The following is an 18,241-nucleotide window of genomic DNA, read 5'->3' on the forward strand; positions in this document are numbered from 1 at the left end:
GGGAACCAGCTCTCCCTTTATGCATTCCAAATCCCCCTGCAGGGTTTTCTGAGCTGCTTTTCCTGACATGCGTGTAATTACAGGCGTTGCCTGAGTGCCTCCCCTCCCCCAGCCAGCTGTCCCTGTTCTAGAGATTTTAAAAGGGGAACCTCTGAGAAATGTCCTTTATTTTTGCCACGGGAGGGATCAAGCACTCCAAGTGCCTACTCTAATCACTTTGGGAATAATTGGTGTTCGTTGGAGGGTCCGATGGCATGTTCCTTCTCTGCCCGTTGGCGGATACTGTGGGCTAATACACCCTCTTTTCCTTTTCCATGTTTTTTCTGGTGTCTTATAATGCCAAGATTTTTTCCAGATGTCTCCTATTTCCTATTTCCACATATTACACATGACTCATCATCTGGCAGAGTCCTCATGAGAATCAACATGGGTTCCCACATTCACCTACTTTTGTCTTTTTTATAGTTCTTTGAAAACAAAGAATGTTTAAAAATGTGCTTGAACCCAAGGGTTACAATGGTAACAACACGCCATAGGGAAGTCACTACGAACAGACCCATGTTCAGTGGGTTTATCTTATTCTGCACACAAGCCCCAGGTGGATGTCTCACGTCGGCTTTGGACACCACGGCAATACTCACTGTCCCCTAGCACAGCAGGGACCGTGGGCTGTGCTGCCCCACTTCCGTCCCTCTGCCTGTTTCTCTCCACTCCATAAAATCTGCCCCTCATCATGTGCTTCTGAGACATGTTACACTCGTGATACATTACAATCATAAAAAAACTGACATTTTTTTATTTGCAGCTGTATTTGGAACACACCTCATCCAGTGCAGCTTTAAAAATAGTGATTTGATCTTGTTTCCATGTTTAGAAGGAGTAGCAGAAAATTAAATTTCCTGACTGGAATATTGTGTCCTGTGACTTTTAAAGTCCAGAATACCTCATGTGAGTGGACGATGTCATCATGGTGCTGGGCCCCGATGGCCTCCGTCTTGACTACGCATGGGAAGAAACAGTTTTTTTTGGTAAATAGGATCCTGAGAAAACATTGCTTGTCAGGAATGTAGCTTTTAGACACAGCAACATGTGACTGTTTTAAATCAAGATCAAAGACAACGTAAACCAAACCCTGACAAATGAAAATGGTGCATTTGGGTTTTCCTCCTGTTTGTTGGTAGAGTATCACGAACATTGAAAATATGTTTCCAGACCGCACATAATGAGGCGAAGGAATTATGTCGTGTGGGCGTGGAGAGCTGCACCCACAAAGATGATATTAGCAGAACCTGCATCCTTGTGAAGTGGCTCTCAGCACAATGCACCATCAAACAAAGGAAGAATTAGTCAGCGGTAACGAGCAAACCAGATACCGGTGGGAAGTGGTGCCCCTCTGTCTTCTTTCCCCTTTGGCAAGTCCATTAGAAACGTTAAAGATGCAGTTGAACACGGTCTGGTCTCCACGGTGGCTGAGCCCGCCGCTTGACCACACGGTTTTATAAAAGTACGATGCTTATCTGGCCCGAAGATTTTAAATTCCTCCCCCATTTATTCATAGGGGAATGTGAGGAGCTAACAATGACTGGTTCTTGGCTGGTTGCTACTCTGCCACCATGACATCATTCCTGGCTTCAAGTCCTTCGGTAGGGGTTCTCCTTCCTTAGCATGAGGGGTGCTGACCCGCGTGCTTACAGACCAGCAGACAGAGCGCTGAAAGGTGCTTCTGGTAATGAAGAGTAGACACGAATCTCTTACATGTCTTGTGTGATCGTGAAGTTCTGTCCAAATGGTATTTGATGGATGTCCCATCGAAGCACGAGACGACCATCTGCGACTTCACTGATTCTACATAGGAAATCCACGTTGTAAGTTGATGTGAATTCTGAGAATTTTAGTATCTGGCTAACAGCTTGATTTTGAAATAGCTTTCCCTAGAAAGATTGGTGAAGGAATGAAGTTTATCTGTAGTAGATCCAGTGAATTTTTGGAGCCGGAAAAACAATGTCAACCATCCCACCCCACCTGCCCTTCAGTCTGGGGGTCTTACTGAGCTTCTGCTTTGTGTGGCGGTGTGCCAATGGTCGTAGGCAGGTTAGCAGGACCGGCGTGACGCCCGCCCTCATGCTCTCACGGTATTGGCACCAGTAACCCCAGACTGGACATTTTGCCATCAGCCGGAGGGAGACTACTGTGAGTGAGCCCCGTAGAGACCAGAGTTGAGCTGGAGTCGGGCCGGGGAAAGGTAAGCCGAACTTTCCCTGAGCAGGCACCTAAAATTCAGGCAGCACGCTCAGGGCACATGAGTTAGACCCCCTAATTTTGCTTCCCTGTTTTCCATCACGTTTGCCCTGATCTGGGGTGGAAAACTGGGCACTTTGGGAAACTCCCATGGATGACAGAACCCCCTGCACGCCTCCCCCTCACAGTCCTACTTCTGCATGTGAGACCCCAAATCATTAAGGGACATATTTTTATGGAAGTGAAGTTACTTGTCAAAAAGCAGAGCGGTGTGTTTCCTGTAAGCCCTCGGGCTGGGACTCCTGCCTCCGGTCTGCTCCGTGTTTCCCGGACCAGGGTGGACGGTACCAAGACCTTCCTGACCCAGGAGGCCAGGAGATGCTGTACTGTCCTGCATCGGGACACAGCGCCTTTCTCCTGGTGGGCGCAGGAGTCCTCCCACCTGGCTGGTGTGGCTGGAGAGTGTTCGGCGACGCTCCGCCTCTGTGAGGAGCTGCCGCGGCACAGGCCTGGCGTCTCCGAGCGAACAGAGGCCCCTCGTGAGGCGCGGTACCTCCTCAGTCCAGACCACACAGGCTGAGCCCTGGGAGCCCGGCAGGGAGGCTGCGACCCCGCAGTCTCAGGAGGGCCCGGCGGGGGCGTCCTGGCTCCCCGAGCCCTGCCTCCCCTCCGGGCGTGGGACACTCAGTTCTTTACCCGAGACGGGGACCGACGGCTCGCTGAAGGCCGGTCTGCCGGGGCAGACGTAATCTGTGGCCGGGGAAACTTCCGGCAAAGGCTAAGAATAACATTCTAAGTATGACTTGCAGTCATGAAGTGGAGCAGCGTTGGCTTTTTCCCCATGGACGTGAGCTCGCTGACCTGTGCCGAGCAACCCGGTCCTTCGGGCCCCTGTGGGCCTGGGGCCGTGAGCGCCGGAGCCGAAGCCCCAAGGGCCGTTCGACTCCCTCGGGCACTCGACACGTGACAGCGCTGGGGGGAGAGTTCAAAGCCTGCGCTGCGCAGGCACCAGGCACCTCTTTTTCTTTCCTTTTTAGAAATTTGGCTCTTCACCTCCCTCCCACCTCACGCTTCTATTCCTTTCCCGTTGCTCACTGGCTTCCGTTCTGCTCCCTGCACAGACGCACCTCGTGCCCCTTCCCGAGCCGGGGCCTGTCTGCGGGTCACCGGCCGTCAGTGTTCATGCGCGTGTGAGCACACGCAGGCACGCATGCGCACGCAGACGCGCATGCGTCTAATACACACGCCCCCCCATACACGCATACGCATGCGCATACACGCCCAGCCGAAGATGGCGATGTCTGGCGCCTGTGTCTATCCGGTGTTCTTGTGATTGAGTGCGCATTTCTCAGTCAGAGAGTCACTCTGATCAAAGTTGAAATCTCCAAGGGGAGGATGGGGCGCTGGGCGTCAAGCACTTCCGGGTCGAAGTGCCGGAAGGCCTTCCCGGTAAAGGCCGGAAGGAACCTCGGCGCTGGGCCGTTCCTGACCTTTCCAGAGTGAAACGCTGTTGTATCGGAAGGAGCTCTGGTATGCGGTCCACGTCAGAGGGCTGTGCTGAGCCGAAGCCCAGGAAGGTCAGGCCCAGAGTGGGTTAGTGCTTTCCCAGCCGACGTCGGCTGGGCCGGTGCTTGCTCGCGGAGGTGTGCGGAGGTCGGGACGGGGATGCCGCCGTGCCCGCAGCCGCCTTCTCCACCTGCTCCCGTGGAGCTCCGAGTCTGTTGAGCCCTGTTGGCCATCTGCTTCTCGGTCCGGCGTTCTGCTTTGAAAGATGTCGACATCCCTGCGCGGGAGTGCGCATGGCCGGGCCGCCGAGCGGGGCTTCCTCCCTGGCCCCGCTTCCCCTTTGCGAATCTGTTCGCGCTCCGCACTTCATGTCTGAGATTTTCCTGAGGGGTCGACTGAAAGGAGCTGAGACAGCTGCTCCGATGGTCGCCCACCTGGCGGTCGTTGCTCAGGTGTGGCCTCCAGCTGTCGGGGAGGCAGCGAGCCCGAAGGGGAGGGAGAAGGACGTGGTCATTACGAAACCGTCCATAGGAGCGGTCACGAAGGCCTTTCACGCCTCACTCACTCGCCTTTATAACGTTATATTCTTAACCCAAGTGTGACTTTAAAGTTGCCCACCTTGGGGGCCGCTCCTGCCCTCGAAGCGTCCCTTCGAGGCTCTCCGCCTCGGCGAGGGACACGGACTGCAGCGGAGTGAGACGGGTGTCCTCACGGTGTGAGCCGCAGGACCGTTTGTGCTTCACACAAGGGGTCTCTACTCAGTGGGGGAGGTTTACAGTTCTCTCTCTCAGCACAGGCCAGGGGAGCGGCAGGCAGAGGCAGAGGGAGAAGCAGGCTCTCCGCCGAGCGGGGAGCCCGACGCGGGGCTCGATCCCAGGACCCTGAGAGCATGAGCTGGGCTGAAGGCAGACGCTTAACGGCTGAGCCACCCAGGCGCCCCTAAAATTGTGTTGTTTGGAAGGAATCTGCTTCACTCGGTGGCGGGTGAGAGCGCACACATGTCCTCTTGCGTCCTGTCGAGTATTTGGTTCCTGGCACAGCGCTCTGTTCCATCACATCCTAAGTAGAAGTCCTGGGAGGCTGTAGGCAGCCTTACTTCAGAGGCAGATCGTTTGTCGTTGACTCCGCAGTTACTCCGTTCAGCTGCGGTTGTGGGGCTCCGTCGGGAGCAGTGTGTGTTTCCTGACTTAGGACTCGAGATGGGTGGGCGCCGGGAGGCCCAGGTGGATTCAGGGGCTGGGAGGGGCGGGTGAGCGCCTTGTCATGACTGGGTGTGTGACGCTGGAATTCTGGACCCAGATAGGCAGCCGCAGTACTTTCACATGGAGTTAGATGGTGACTCTTCATCTGTTTCTAAACCCAAGGCGCTCATTCGTCCTGGGGGAAGCACTGACTCTGGAGCCTACTTATTCTTTCAGAGACGCCGGGTGGGTTCCCACTGGTTTGGAATTCCGTGGGAGCTTTGAAATCTTGAAAATAAGCACTTTTATATGTGGGGCAGGGGACGAGGGAAGGCCACTTCAGGGTATTTGGCTGATCAGCCTCCTCTTACCAAAGAGAAATCGAGTTGGTCGTTGTGTGGGATGCCAGAGTGGGGAGCAGAGGGGCAGGGCAGGAGGTGTGGCCCAGCCTGCCTCTTCATGCACCCCCCATCTACACTTGGGTCATCTATCCTCTAATTAATTTTTTTTTAAAAATTTAAATATGGAATACAAGGTAAAATGTCACACATTCAATTCTACAATCTGTAACCTATTTTTTATGAGAACATTAATTTCTCCAGTTTACAAACTGTAATGCAATTTAGGCAAATTTCTGCATCTCTCTCCTAGCCAAAGAACATAGTATTTTAGTCTGTTGGCATTAAGTAATAATAAAAAAGCGAGAAACTGTCTTATAAATTGAACCTTTGAAACCTTTACAAAATATGTATAGTAAAAATGGCATTAATTAAGATCCTACCAACTTAAATTTTTAAAATAATTTGGCCATACCTTGGGTTAAAATATATCTCCACATTATCTTTTGGAAACAGGCTTGCGAATTCCATGAACAACATTGTGGTGAAGGGAACCGACCCTGTAAGGGAAGGCTGTTTTTAAGTACTTAAGAAGTAGTTATTGATTGTGTTCATTTATGCACCATGATTTTGTATTGATTGAGCAATTGTACACTTTACTTAGCTATTCAGGTGTAAAATCAAAATCTTGATCCATGAAGCCCCTTCAATATCTTGCTTAATTCCTTTCCTTGAGTGACCGTATATGTTTTAAGAGAATTAATGGTTTTTACTGAAAATAGGTTAAAATTCAGTTATTAATTCAGATTGATGGTGTTTGACCACAACTTTTTCAAATTACTGATATTAAGTGAATTGTGGGTTTTATAAAACCTCACGCTCTTCCAGCATTGCACTGTATTATACGGGCAAAATTGATTTGTCATGTTTCAGCTCTTGGGAACTGTTATTATCTTTTGGGTTCTGAGCATGATTAACGATGTCTTGAAATTATTGCTGCACACTGAGGGAGAATGTTGTTAGCAATGCGGTGTAGCCAAGTCCCTTTGTCGGAGGGAGAGCAGACAAAACCTGTTTGTCATCGGACACCTGTGGGCTACAAACAGAGAGGGCCCTGAGGCCATGGACATGGATGAGTTGGTGACCATGTGGCCCCACAGACTCAGGCTCATGTGAGAGAATAAACGATATTCCCAGCTGGGAAAGAATATCAGATGTATTCATTAAGAAAAAAAGACCTTGTGCATCAGATAAATGAGCAATTTCTTTAAAAGAGAAAATCTGTCCTTTCTTTTGTTTTTATGTTCCAGATTTATTTGACAGACAGAGAAACAGCGAGAGAGGGAACACAAGCAGGGGGGGGGAAGAGGGAGGAGCAGGCTCCCTGCTGAGCAGGGAGCCCGATGCGGGGCTCAATCCCAGGACCCTGGGATCATGACCTGAGCCAAAGGCAGATGCTTAACAACTGAGCCACCCAGGCGCCCCTGTCCTATCTTTTCAATACCCAGGGAATCCTTATTTTCCATTGTCAAATTTAGCCTCAAAAATAAGAATGAGATAATTCATGGGTTATGACCGCTGGGAAGGGAAAAAGGTGACCCGGCATTTTCTTTCTCTTTTAAGATATTCTGTGGCTTTATAGGAAATGCAGTTGACTTGATGGACTGAGAAATCTTGATCGTAAATGCAAACTATATGTAAATACACGTAGTGCATGATCACGTGCTCAGTGTCTGATGCAGCGCGAAATAGGGGAATACTCAATCAGATTTGATCCTTCGTGAAATCCAGTGTGAGGCAGGTAGAGTCCTCCCATCTTTCAGACGGCAAACCAGATTTTCAGAGAGTCCTAGTGGCTGGTGCTGGAGCTACAAACACAGTCTCTTGGTTCCTAGGCAAAGGTTCTCCCCACCACGCAGCATTATCTGTGCCCTCACCGAGGCAAGAAGGTAGGAAGTAAGATCCATTTGCTAACCCAGAGCAAGGATGCCTATTTGCAGTCAAGTTTGAAAATAGAATCTCCAACTCTGTCCTCTTGGTGGGCTTATGGTATTTCCTTGGAATCTTTAACACTTTGTGTTTCCGGATTCACTCCTGAAAATATTTAGTGAGCACCTACTGTGTGCTCTCTGTGCTAGGCGCTGGGGAGCAGGGAATGCCTCCTGGCAGGACACCTAATTTTGAAGGATAGTAACATTTAACCCACATTTTTTTTTAAGAAAAAAAAAAGAACAAAACAAAAATTTTCTCTTAATTGCCAATTGGCAGTTTTTCTCAAGGTTAAACCTAAAGGATAGCTTGTATGCTTTTTGTATTATTAATTATAATTATTATTGTCAGGATATTTTGTTTGCATTCTTCATATTTACTGTTAACACAGACCCCCAAAAAATCCCTGACCTAGATTGTGGCACTTCCTGACTTTTATGTGTCCTAATTTTGTTCAGGATGCATGCATTTCCAGGATCTTGTCACACACCCACAGACGTTTCCAAGTTCAGGTAATAACATCCTCAGTTACGGCCTATTTAGGTGCTGTGCACTGATTGCTCAAATTCATTTCTCAAATTCACTCAATTCAGATCGCTCAAGTTGTTTCTGAAATTCACTGATCACGTAGAACACATCTCTTTAAATCTCAAGGTTGTTGGCGATAGTGAAAACGGAGCAAACTGTCTTTTTGAGTAAAAGATGTATTTTTTTTCTGTCCAAACTCAGCTGCTAACCTCTTGCTATTTGTTAATGACCTTGTTATTTTGTTGTCCATTATTTTCCTGCAACCTCTCCCCTTCCCCAAATATTCAGGTTATGACACAGAATTTTGATAAACCTCATGGAACTTAAAAAAAAAAAAGGTGCTGGTGAGTGAAAGTGCAGGTCTCCTCAGGCATGATCATTGCTCCCCCGCCCAGCCCCAGTACAGTGTCGTAAGCATTCATTCATAAATAGAACCCCTGTGTAGGGTCTCTTTCTAGCTGGTGGCTTTGATGCTCCTGCCCTTTGCTCAGCTCTGTGCCTGTTGGACCAGTGCCTCCTCCCCACGCTGGGCCGATGCTGAGCTGCAGCTGGATTTTGCCCCTACTCACTGCAGTGTGCAACATAGACAGCCTGCCACGGCCACAGGGATGGTCTGAGCTGCAGTATAGCACCTTTTCTGTACTGTTTTTCTGCTTTAAAACACAATCTAAGTCTATGTATGAGAAGCACAATGTAAGGCGACAGGATTAGGTAGAGGTATTCATGATTCTGACTTTCATGAGAATTCCATGTCATGAAATTAAGTTTTTAGCAAGGGAGATGTTAATCATCTTTTTTGGAGGCCATTAAAAATTGGTTGGATTTTTTTTTTCTTCACAGATGACAAAAATCAGGATGTATAGGTTTCCTATGAACTTGCAGTAGAAGGGACCAGAGAGAAGCCTTTAAACAAATTCTCCTGGCAGTTGGGTAGTTAGTAATACTTTCTTAGAGACCTCCCTGCTGTCCTATCTGTACTTGTTTCATGAGTGTTTTGTAGGACTTAACATTTTTCTAGGGTGTACTGTTTCTGTGCAGTCATTCAGAAAACTGAATTTACTTTTTTCTGTAGTGTTAGATTCAGATGCTCTCAGTTTATAAAATGAGTGGGCACAGCAGTCTGAGAAATCGCCATAATTCACATTACGGGTGGAGTCATCGGCATTCACCTGCCACTTAATAGCCTTGATGTTCAGGTTGCTAGTTTCATATTTAATTCTAATTAAAATTCTTTCTTTCCCTGGGTGTTCTGTCTTTTAGACCTTATCAGACTGATTTCTCTGAGCTGTGCCCATGCTAATATCGTCAACGGCACTGAATAGACAATATATTAACATAATGAATATTTAAGAAAAAAGGCTGAAGGCTTCAGGTTCCACGGGGGTTTAATTTGAAAAAAGTGTAGTCCCTTAGCGCCCCCTAGTGGTGGGAAGCCAGAGCCGGGGGCTTTCCTTACAGGAGCCTCTAAAAGTCCCTTCGCCCTTTATTTATTGCCCCTAATTGAACTGGGTCAGTTAGATGTAATAGTTTTCTTCAAATCCCCTGTGTCTAGGAGGTCTCCCCGAGGAAAGGATGTTTAGCTGAGATCCTGGGGCTGTGCCCGGGTGCTAGGGGATGGTGTGGGTGGAGTAGGAGTACAAACATTTCAGGTGGGAGCATCCCTCTCTGAGTCCGGCTGGATGATGCCCCTGGCCCAGGAGGCAGTGGACAGCTGCGGTGTAGCACAGAGCAGGATGGGTGGGGGTCTGCAGGAAAACCCATCAAGAGGTGAACCTTCTCATTGAAATTTGATTGTGTTTAAAGGAGTGTGAGGCCAGGAAATACAAATGTTTCTGGAGAACAAACTACATTTGGTTGTGGTTTGGTGGGAAAATGGAAATGAGCTATTGATTAGATTACCTTTATCAGGAAACGTATGCACAGGATTTGAGTGAATACATCCACGATACTGGAAAAAAGTTACCACAGTATTTTTCTTATTTCCAATTTGGGAGGCTGACTCCTTCAGGGCAATGACTTAAAATATTTAAACTTAGAAATATTTTGAGCAGATTACTGCTTCAGAGGAAGACTTAATGAAAAGTGTGTTAGGCTGGTTTTTCAGAAAGAGTGTGAGAGACACATGACCGAAGTGAACACTTGCTGCTAAAGACCGCAGTCCTAGGCTCCAACTAGGGAGAAATGTCAGGAACTTTCTATAAGTCCCGAGGACCTTTGGAAGACTTTCAGGTGGGATTTTCTCTTTTCGCCCCCGCCAACAAGTTGTCAGCACTCAAGTGCGCCTTTCATTTTAGAAAGTTTTTTTCACTAGATCAGTGAAGTTGAACAGTTTGCTCTCACATGGCTTTAGGGGAGCAGTTTTAGATTTATATTAAGACGGCACTTAGAGCTCTTTCAAGTTTTTGTGTTGAGTGACAGTTCTTTAGGAAGTATTTTGTAAAGAACTCTTTGCAGTTCTTTTTTTCTCACAAGTTGATGTACAAAGTAGAGTTTTGTAGACCAGAAGGTACCTAGGGTTTTCTTCGTGCAGATGCCCAGTGGTCAGAGATAAACCTGTGCGCCTACCTCGTCTGTACTGTCGCTCTGCTACTTCTGTGTTGTGCGTGATCTGAGCCGGGAGCTCTGCCAGGCAGCTTCATAGCAACGCTGAGATTCCAAGAGTTGTGCTACAGTTTACCGTGGGCTCAAGTGTTGCAATACTGGGACTTATCCAAAGGAAGTCTGTCCTTGAGCACGGAGACTTGGAGAAGGTTCTGTGTGTGCTGTCCCTGTGGGCTGTCTGGGGCTGACGAGCTATCAGCTGGGCATGGGTGTGCCTCATCTATGAGACGGATCTTTGTTGCCTGGAGAGCGGTTCTGCCCAGGATCGCTGCGGCAGAAGGGCCAGCCTCAAGCTGCAGTCTGTGGTCTGTGCAGGTGGGCAGAGGGAAAGAAAGGCCTTCAGCCAGCTCCCACGCCCACGGCTCAGCACGCAGGTTTACCCCATTCTCCACGCAGACGTGACCATCTGCAGCCCCAGCAGTCACAGCAAGCCTGGCGGTGTTCCTGTGGCGAGAGGCGGGGTGGGGTCTGCTTGACCAGACCAACCCCCATGGCTTAGCAGAGGCAGGATGGGTTCAGAGCTCCTAGGAAGAGAGCGGATCTGACAGCACAGGTCGTGAGCTCGAAGGTCATGGGTTGGGGGATTTTTTTTTTTTTAACACCTTTCTGATTCTTCTCTTCCCTTGAATCTGTAAAGGTGGGAATGCCCTCATTTCTAAGAATAAAATCTTAAACACTTGTCTTTTCTCCCCCTCCATATATAATTGTTAAAGGTCTTAACACATACTTGCTGGAGAGCCACAACATAAAGATTCCGAATATTGACTTTCAAGCTGAACATCACCAGGGCTTGAGAGAGAAAATCAGAGTTCGGGGAAGAAAATAAAGATTAGTAGCCATATTTTTTGACCTTGATTATTTTACTCTTTCCTGCTTTAATATTAAAATATTAAATGCAAGAAACAATAGTAATGATAGAGTGGTTTCATGAAACAATTTTCTTGTTATATTTAATTCATCAAAGAAGCATGGTGTACTTTACGTTAACATATGTACATTCTTTTAGGAATCCAGGTACATGTCTCATAGTGCAAAGGAGAATCAGTATACATGTCCCCCTCTTAGAAAAGCGTGTTCAGGGCTCCAGCTGCCTGTTCCCGCTCCCCCCCCGCCCCCCCCGCCGCCAGCAGCGCCGCCATGATGTCAGGCTTCGCTGTGTGGATGGAGCTCCCAGTGGGGCCTCGTCACACAGTTTTTCCAGGACCCCGTGACACTTCCCACCACTTTCCCAACAGTGTCGGCATTCCGGAAACGGTCCTGCAGATGTCTGGTGGTTGTTGGGCTCAAAGAATTGCTCTTGTGGAATTTTTGGCCGAGTCCCCGTGTCACCCGTTGACTGTGACCCATCATTTGAAATCATTTCCCCATCGCTGAATTCTTGGTGAGGTCTGGCTCCAAAAGCAAATGCTCTCATTCCTTCAATCATTTGCAGCTTTGCTTGGAAATTGAAATCTCCAGGCACCAATGATAGAAAAAAACAGCTGATCCAGTGTCATGTCCTGACCATGGCTTGCTGTCCCTGCAGCTGCTTCGGCCACAGGCGCATGTGTCGCCCAGGCTCCGATGGTGCCCACGGGGCTTTAGACCGGGGAGGGGGCCCCAGCTGCCCAGTCACCATAGTGTAACCATGCTCTCAGTTTCCAGGAGGCATACGTACCGCCTTGTTTCATGCTAGCGGTCATGTACACCACTGCTGAATCCATCCATCCACACACCACTTTTATCGAATTCAAAGATTGTGCCAAACACTGAATGAACAAAACTATATCCCTGCTGTTCAAGTATTTACTTCCAAGAGGTGGAAACCCAGCCCCCAAATCTAGTTAACCTCGCTTGTTGGGTCTGTTCTGCTTTGTAATGGGTGAATGCAAGCACAAGTAGGTGTAGATGGCTCTGTCCACTAAGTTGGGCCTGCCCGGGGGCAGGGAAACATTTCTGCTTGTGCTTCTGTCCATTGTAAAGACCTATGGTAATATTATTTTAGATGTGAAAAATAAATTTAAAATTTAACTAAAAGAATGTGATCCCATGCTGACCGTTGAAACAGGCATAATATGGCCTCTGATAGTAAGACTGGATGACTGCTTATTCTAGATATATTTTTTGTTAACTTCAGTGTTTGTTGTTGGTAATTATGTTATCCTTCAGAGTTGGAAGCTTCACATTATTTCAACTTCAGCCATCCCAGGAGCCTCATTTGAGTTTGGATTTCTGACTTAGATAGGAAGGGGTGGTAATGTTTTAGCCTTTGATTTCCATTATGAACTTGTTTCCATAAGCATTTTAAGAAGAAGGGAAATAATTGATACTATAACACAGTCTTTTGTTCCCATATTTTATGGAGTTTTTAAAAGTATGTCCGTGCTTTAGATAATACATATTTTATGCAAAATTTTTAAGTTACTCTGTCCATGAAACTCTATTTCATGCCCAATTTAGAATAGCTAATTTTGATGCCAAGATTATTCTCCATGGCTGTATTCTTTCATCTTTATAATGATGGCATTTTGGTCTTCCTCTTTAAATTCTGAATTCCATCATTTGAGGATGCAGTGGTAGTCACTTCACTGCTGTTGGTACATAAACTTTCTTTTAATTAGTATAATACATTTCACTGAAGTTGAAGAATAAAACTGTTAAATGCAATTGCATCAAAACTTTTGTGTGATGTTTTACCAACTTCTCTTTTCTTTCCTCCGCTGAAATGTTCTCGACTGTGATGAACACTGGTTGTGGGTTCCATTTGTGCCTGGCACGATTTTGTGGCCGCCATGTCCTTTCGGACCTTGCCTTTGACACATCATGGGAACTAGGTGACTCAGGGGCCTATTTCTCAGGGGTTTGGACTGTGCGCATCCTGCCTTGAGCGCCAGCACGGGGGTGGCCGCGTTGTGGTCTCGCTGTTGCAGCTGCGTCGTCTGGCTTACGCACGACCAGCACAACCCGCTCTGCTCTTCCTGCGACGGCCGTGGAGACCTGTTAACAGCTCAGAGGAGTAATGCAGCCTGCAGCCGGTGTGCACTGCTTGCCAGCTAACGGTAGAGCTGTTTGAACGTTTATCCTGTCTGCTGGCTCTGCTCTGGTGCCCATAATCGCTTTGGACAGGGCACGGGATATCAGATTATTCTTGTGCGCTTTTGTCTGAACAACAGAGTGGGAAAGTTAAAAAAAATATGTGGGAGATAACAAGAACCATGTTGATGGGGGAGTCACTTCCTTTTTAGCTACTTAATTTCAAAGCTCTTGGGATATACAGATTGCTTAAGTGTTCCGGTGACATTTGGGAAAGAATGTGTTCCTGTGTGCAAGCAAGGACTGGGAATCAGATTTCTGAGTTCTGTTCCCAGCAGTGTGCAGGGGTCACCCGGTGACATGTGACAAGTCAGTTAAGTGTCAGAATCCTAGTGCCCCTATCTGTTGAAATGGACATAAAAGGGGATAAGTTAATGTTGGTGAATTGTTTAACAGTTTGCTGGGAACCAGCTTGCTCTAGTGACCTAGAAAAACCATGGACTGTGGTGCAGGCTGACCTCATTTCTATTTTTGGCTTTAGCGCTGACTCAATGAGAAACTTGTAGAAATCAGCTAATCTGGCTCCCGGCCTCCATGCATTCCACGGTTAAAATGAGAATTATAAAGTCTTATCTGCACTGGGTCTCATAGTGATATAGCCAAATACTAATTAAGTACTAAAAATACGCCACCAAATGCACTGGAAACTCTTACATTGATGTGCCTCTCGCATTTCCTTCCGATGTCATGTGAGGCTGTTTGGGGAGACACAATTCAGTGTTCATTTTGTTTTTGTAGCTAGCTGTTTGCAGTTCAAATCTCTTCTGTTTCGGGTAGAATTTTCCCACATCCGAGTAGTAGGGAGGAGGTCGGCACGATGACGGAGTGTGGTGTATCTCTGTGGTCAGCCTTCTCTGCGGTCATAACACACTCTTACTAGTTCAGGTTAAGAATGAATATATGTGAGTAGCTTTCCAGTTGAACCAGTCTTGGTCTGAGAGTGCTTTTTTTCCCCAGCTGTCCCAGGCCTTAGGGAGAAGGAGCCAGCATTCCGTGTCAGATCCTACGCTGAGGGCTCTGGGCTGTCAGTGTCTGCTCCTCTGGCTCGGTTCTCTGGATGCCGCTGTCCAGAGGGGTGTGCCAGGCTGCAGGCCTTAATTTTCTTTATCCATTCACTGTTTTATTATACCCCCTGGAGTCTGCAGTAATCTCCTCCACATTGATTCACACGCTGTTCTTGACTCACACCTCCAGTGAATCCTGCAGTCCATGCAAGCACAGCGGTTGGGGTCGCACACGCAGAACCACATTCTGCATTTTTAAAGATGCAACAGGCAGTGAATTTGCCAACAAGTGCCAGGACTGGCTGAGCGGTTCGGAAGGAAGGGCGGCTTCTAGGGTCCTTGCCCTGTCTCCCTCCATCTGTGCCACGGTGCAGGGCTTCTCGGTTACCTGTGGTGACCTGCCTTACTGGGGGTGCGTGTGGATGTTCTGGAATGTATAGCTTGTCGGTTTACTTTTACTTTGAGCTAACAAAACTGAGAAAGTACTGGGCACTACGTCATCCAGAGGACCTTCTTCTGCTTTTCAAAGTCAGCTGGCGATGGCGGTCTCATCTGCTCCTTTGTATCATAAGGTTGCGTTAAAGTCCACAGAGTGTAAAGAAAATAGGTTTTCTTGATTTTGTATCCTGATGATGGGTGATTTTCTGTTGGCAATCTAACTATGGCAGTCTTCCTTAAATATTGCGTAAGCAGGTCATGGGCTCGCCGATGCCTCTGCGAGAAATGCCATTTCCAGGGTCGGACGTGGACGCCACTTTCCTCCACCCTCTGTGCTTGTTGTATTTTTGCTTAGTTTTTTGTGCTTACGCAGCCTCGATCGACCTCGTCACCATCTGCTTGCCACTACCCAGCCTCATTGACTCCTTTCTTCTCCTCACATACTTATTTTGCATTCGCCCTTCAAGGGCCAGCTTGGGGCTCAGAACCCCAGCCTTTTGGACTGTCCTTTTTCCTTTTTGAGTATATTATGGCCACGTGTGTGTGTTCAGGTGCATAGCCACCTGAATAATAGTGTTTCTTTTTGCTCCACGAGGGCAGAGACTATAATTAAACTTGGAGCATACCTTTGCAAAAAACACGTTTTAAGGACACTTTTGAACGCCCATCATCACATTGCGGATTGCACAGAGAAGTCTCTGCATCTCGTGCTGAAGCTCACACCGTGAGCTCTGTCTACACAGCTCCTAGGAATCTGAAGGAAGAACTTGACCGCCGGTCTGCTTACAGAGTCCTAGTGCTGTGCCTGCTGATAATATGATCCCACTAGTTGAATCCACGCGCAGTCAGTTCGGTGGAAAAAAACCCAACTATTCGTTATTTACCCGACAAATTATTTAGCATTTAGCATATAGTATATAGAAAGCATTGTGCTAGGCGTTGTGTATGAAGATTCCTGTCTTCAGAGAGCTGGAAATGCAGTAGAGAAAAGCCTCCTGAAATAGGAGTTAGTCTGCCGCGTTGGCTTTCACATGCCCGCACACGCTTGCGTGGGGCTGGGCAGCACGTGGAAGGGTGAGTACCGATTCATTTCCTCCGTTTCTTCTAACATGCCTTCGGTCTGATCTGCTGCTCCTTCATAGGGCGAAAGAGGCCTCCCAGGGTTGCAAGGTGTCATCGGGTTTCCCGGGATGCAAGGACCCGAGGGGCCGCAGGGGCCACCAGGACAAAAGGTAAGCTTGGCTGTGTCATTGGGGGGGGTGGGGTGGAGGGCGTGGGTTTAAGGTGATCTGCATTCTTGTCATGGTGGCATTTCTGTTTGGTTCCAGGGTGACACTGGAGAACCCGGGCTGCCTGGAACGAAAGGGACAAGAGTGAGTACAAGTGTGACTTAAGTCGGGATGTGATCCAGGGGTGCCTCCCAGAGATGGCTCTCTACCCGCTCCTGCCTCCCAGCAGTCCTCAGGGGCGTCCCCTTCTGTCCCTTCTCCCTGCCCGTCCTGTGCCCCTCTGCCCGGAGCTGCCAGTGCGTGTGGCCCGCTGAGGGCTGACGTGAGTGCTGGTCATGGCTCCACCCACCCCCCCATCCTCGTGGCGGCTTCTCTCACCTGCGCTTCTCCCATTTGTGCTTCCTCACGGGCTGTCACGGACATGCTTTAATTTGGGGGAGGGGAGATGATAGGTCTACAAGTCATTGAAGAAAGGGGCTTCCTTTATTGTGGAAAGCGGTGACATTTTGAGAGCTCACCTTGCTCTTCCTTCTTCACCCCCTACTCTTGTGTTGTACTTCCATTCCTGGGAAATGCATAGATGAAGACCTTGGAGAGCACGTTTTGGAAGTAGAGAAACAGAAAGACACTGTCAACATTTCCTTCTGCTGTTACCCAGTTGGGGGGAAAGTTGCTGGCACTCCTGAGCCCTTGGGCAGGAGACAGTGGAGAGGGTCCCGGCGCTGTTTGGGAGGGAGAAGATCCAGAGCTCCACCAGGAATGACTTGGTTTTCTTCCCCCAGCAAGACGATTTATCTTACAAACTCTTCTCCCCAACAATTTGAGTTTTTAATGTAAATTATATATGTTTATACATATGTAATCTGCAGGTATTTACATGTATATGATGTATACAATATATATGTTTTTATATATAATAATATATTTTATTTAGAAATCACAAAATAGGAAATGAGGACAGAGTTGTTTTGTGAGGGTGCAGCCTTGATTTTAGAAGTGACTCGGGTCAGCTGTGGATGTAGACTTGCTGCCCCCGTGGGCTGGGCCCCTGGCAGAATGCCGTGTGCGGGGTGTGGGTGCTGCCCTTAGCCGGGCGGGTGAGGTGCAGGAGATGAGGGCCCCAGCACTTAGTGCATTCTCTCATTTCTATCCTTACAGGGACCCCCTGGAGCATCGGGTTACCCTGGAAACCCAGGACTGCCTGTATGTATATAAAACGCACATGCTTCCTTGGGGAGATGTTTGATGGGAGTGACAGCACCATCGGGTGACCCTGTTTTGGCTACCTTGTCACTTTATTGATTGCAGGGTATTCCTGGCCAAGACGGTCCCCCTGGTCCTCCAGGTATTCCCGGATGCAATGGAACAAAGGTAAATTTGGGACGAAGACCCCCTCCCTCGTGCTCAGGCTGCCGGACTTCTGTGTTGAGAAGTCAGACAGTGCTGTCCTGTGAACACGGTTTTACTTGCCTCAGTTGGAAAGTTACTTGCCTCAAAGTGCTCTTGGTTTGATGAGGAGATCCAGTTTCCCCATATTTAATGTTCAAGAAACATGTAATTGTGCCTTTCTTTTTTGTGGACTCTTATCCTGCAATTGCTTTAAACATGAAATTTCTCACTTATCTGTTACTAAAGCAAATAAGAAAATGCTATTATTAATCCTTGTCCCTATTAATTTTATTCTCAAATAGAAGTCTTCTATTATGAAGTAGCACTGAGCAATAAAGCTGTTAACAGATAATTTTTAGGATATGATTTTAACCAGCAAATGAAGTATCTCTGAAGGGGAGGACAGAGTAACTGAGGGGGCTGTCTGGACCAATGTCCTGTGTGTCTCGCACCCGCCTGACTCTCTGCTGTCCCCTCAGGGTGAGCCAGGGCCTCTGGGGCCCCCGGGTTTGCCTGGATTCGCTGGAAATCCTGTGAGTATAGTGCTCTTTCCACCAGAATTTCCTTTTTTGGTTGTAATTCTTCTCCTTTTGTTCCACTTTCTTTCCTTTTCTTGGACTTATATCTTAATGCTAATGATGTTTTAAGAGAAACGAAACTGATGCCAACCTTGTCTTTTGCAGGGACCTCCAGGATTACCAGGAATGAAGGTACGTACATACACATTG

The 18,241-nt window shown here is 47.8% G+C and overlaps 1 protein-coding gene across 3 annotated transcripts in view; it reads left to right on the forward strand.

Annotated features, from left to right (window-relative positions):
• The window catches only part of COL4A1 (collagen type IV alpha 1 chain), a 137,487-nt gene that overhangs the window by 66,426 nt on the left and 52,820 nt on the right, over positions 1–18,241 (forward strand). For 2 of the 3 annotated variants that reach the window (XR_004299179.1, XM_032402619.1), the window contains exons 3-8: positions 16,038–16,127; positions 16,224–16,268; positions 17,283–17,327; positions 17,433–17,495; positions 17,993–18,046; positions 18,197–18,223. Coding sequence is in view for 2 of the 3 variants with exons in the window: in XM_032402619.1 (XP_032258510.1) it covers positions 16,038–16,127; positions 16,224–16,268; positions 17,283–17,327; positions 17,433–17,495; positions 17,993–18,046; positions 18,197–18,223 (324 nt within the window). In the remaining variant the exon portion in view is untranslated. Of the gene's footprint in view, positions 1–3,529; positions 3,816–16,037; positions 16,128–16,223; positions 16,269–17,282; positions 17,328–17,432; positions 17,496–17,992; positions 18,047–18,196; positions 18,224–18,241 lie in introns of those variants that run through there. The other variant, XM_032402620.1, reaches the window with a different exon arrangement.

The sequence above is a fragment of the Phoca vitulina genome, unplaced genomic scaffold (genome assembly GCF_004348235.1).
Source record: "Phoca vitulina isolate PV1807 unplaced genomic scaffold, GSC_HSeal_1.0 scaffold5, whole genome shotgun sequence".
NCBI lineage: Eukaryota > Metazoa > Chordata > Mammalia > Carnivora > Phocidae > Phoca > Phoca vitulina.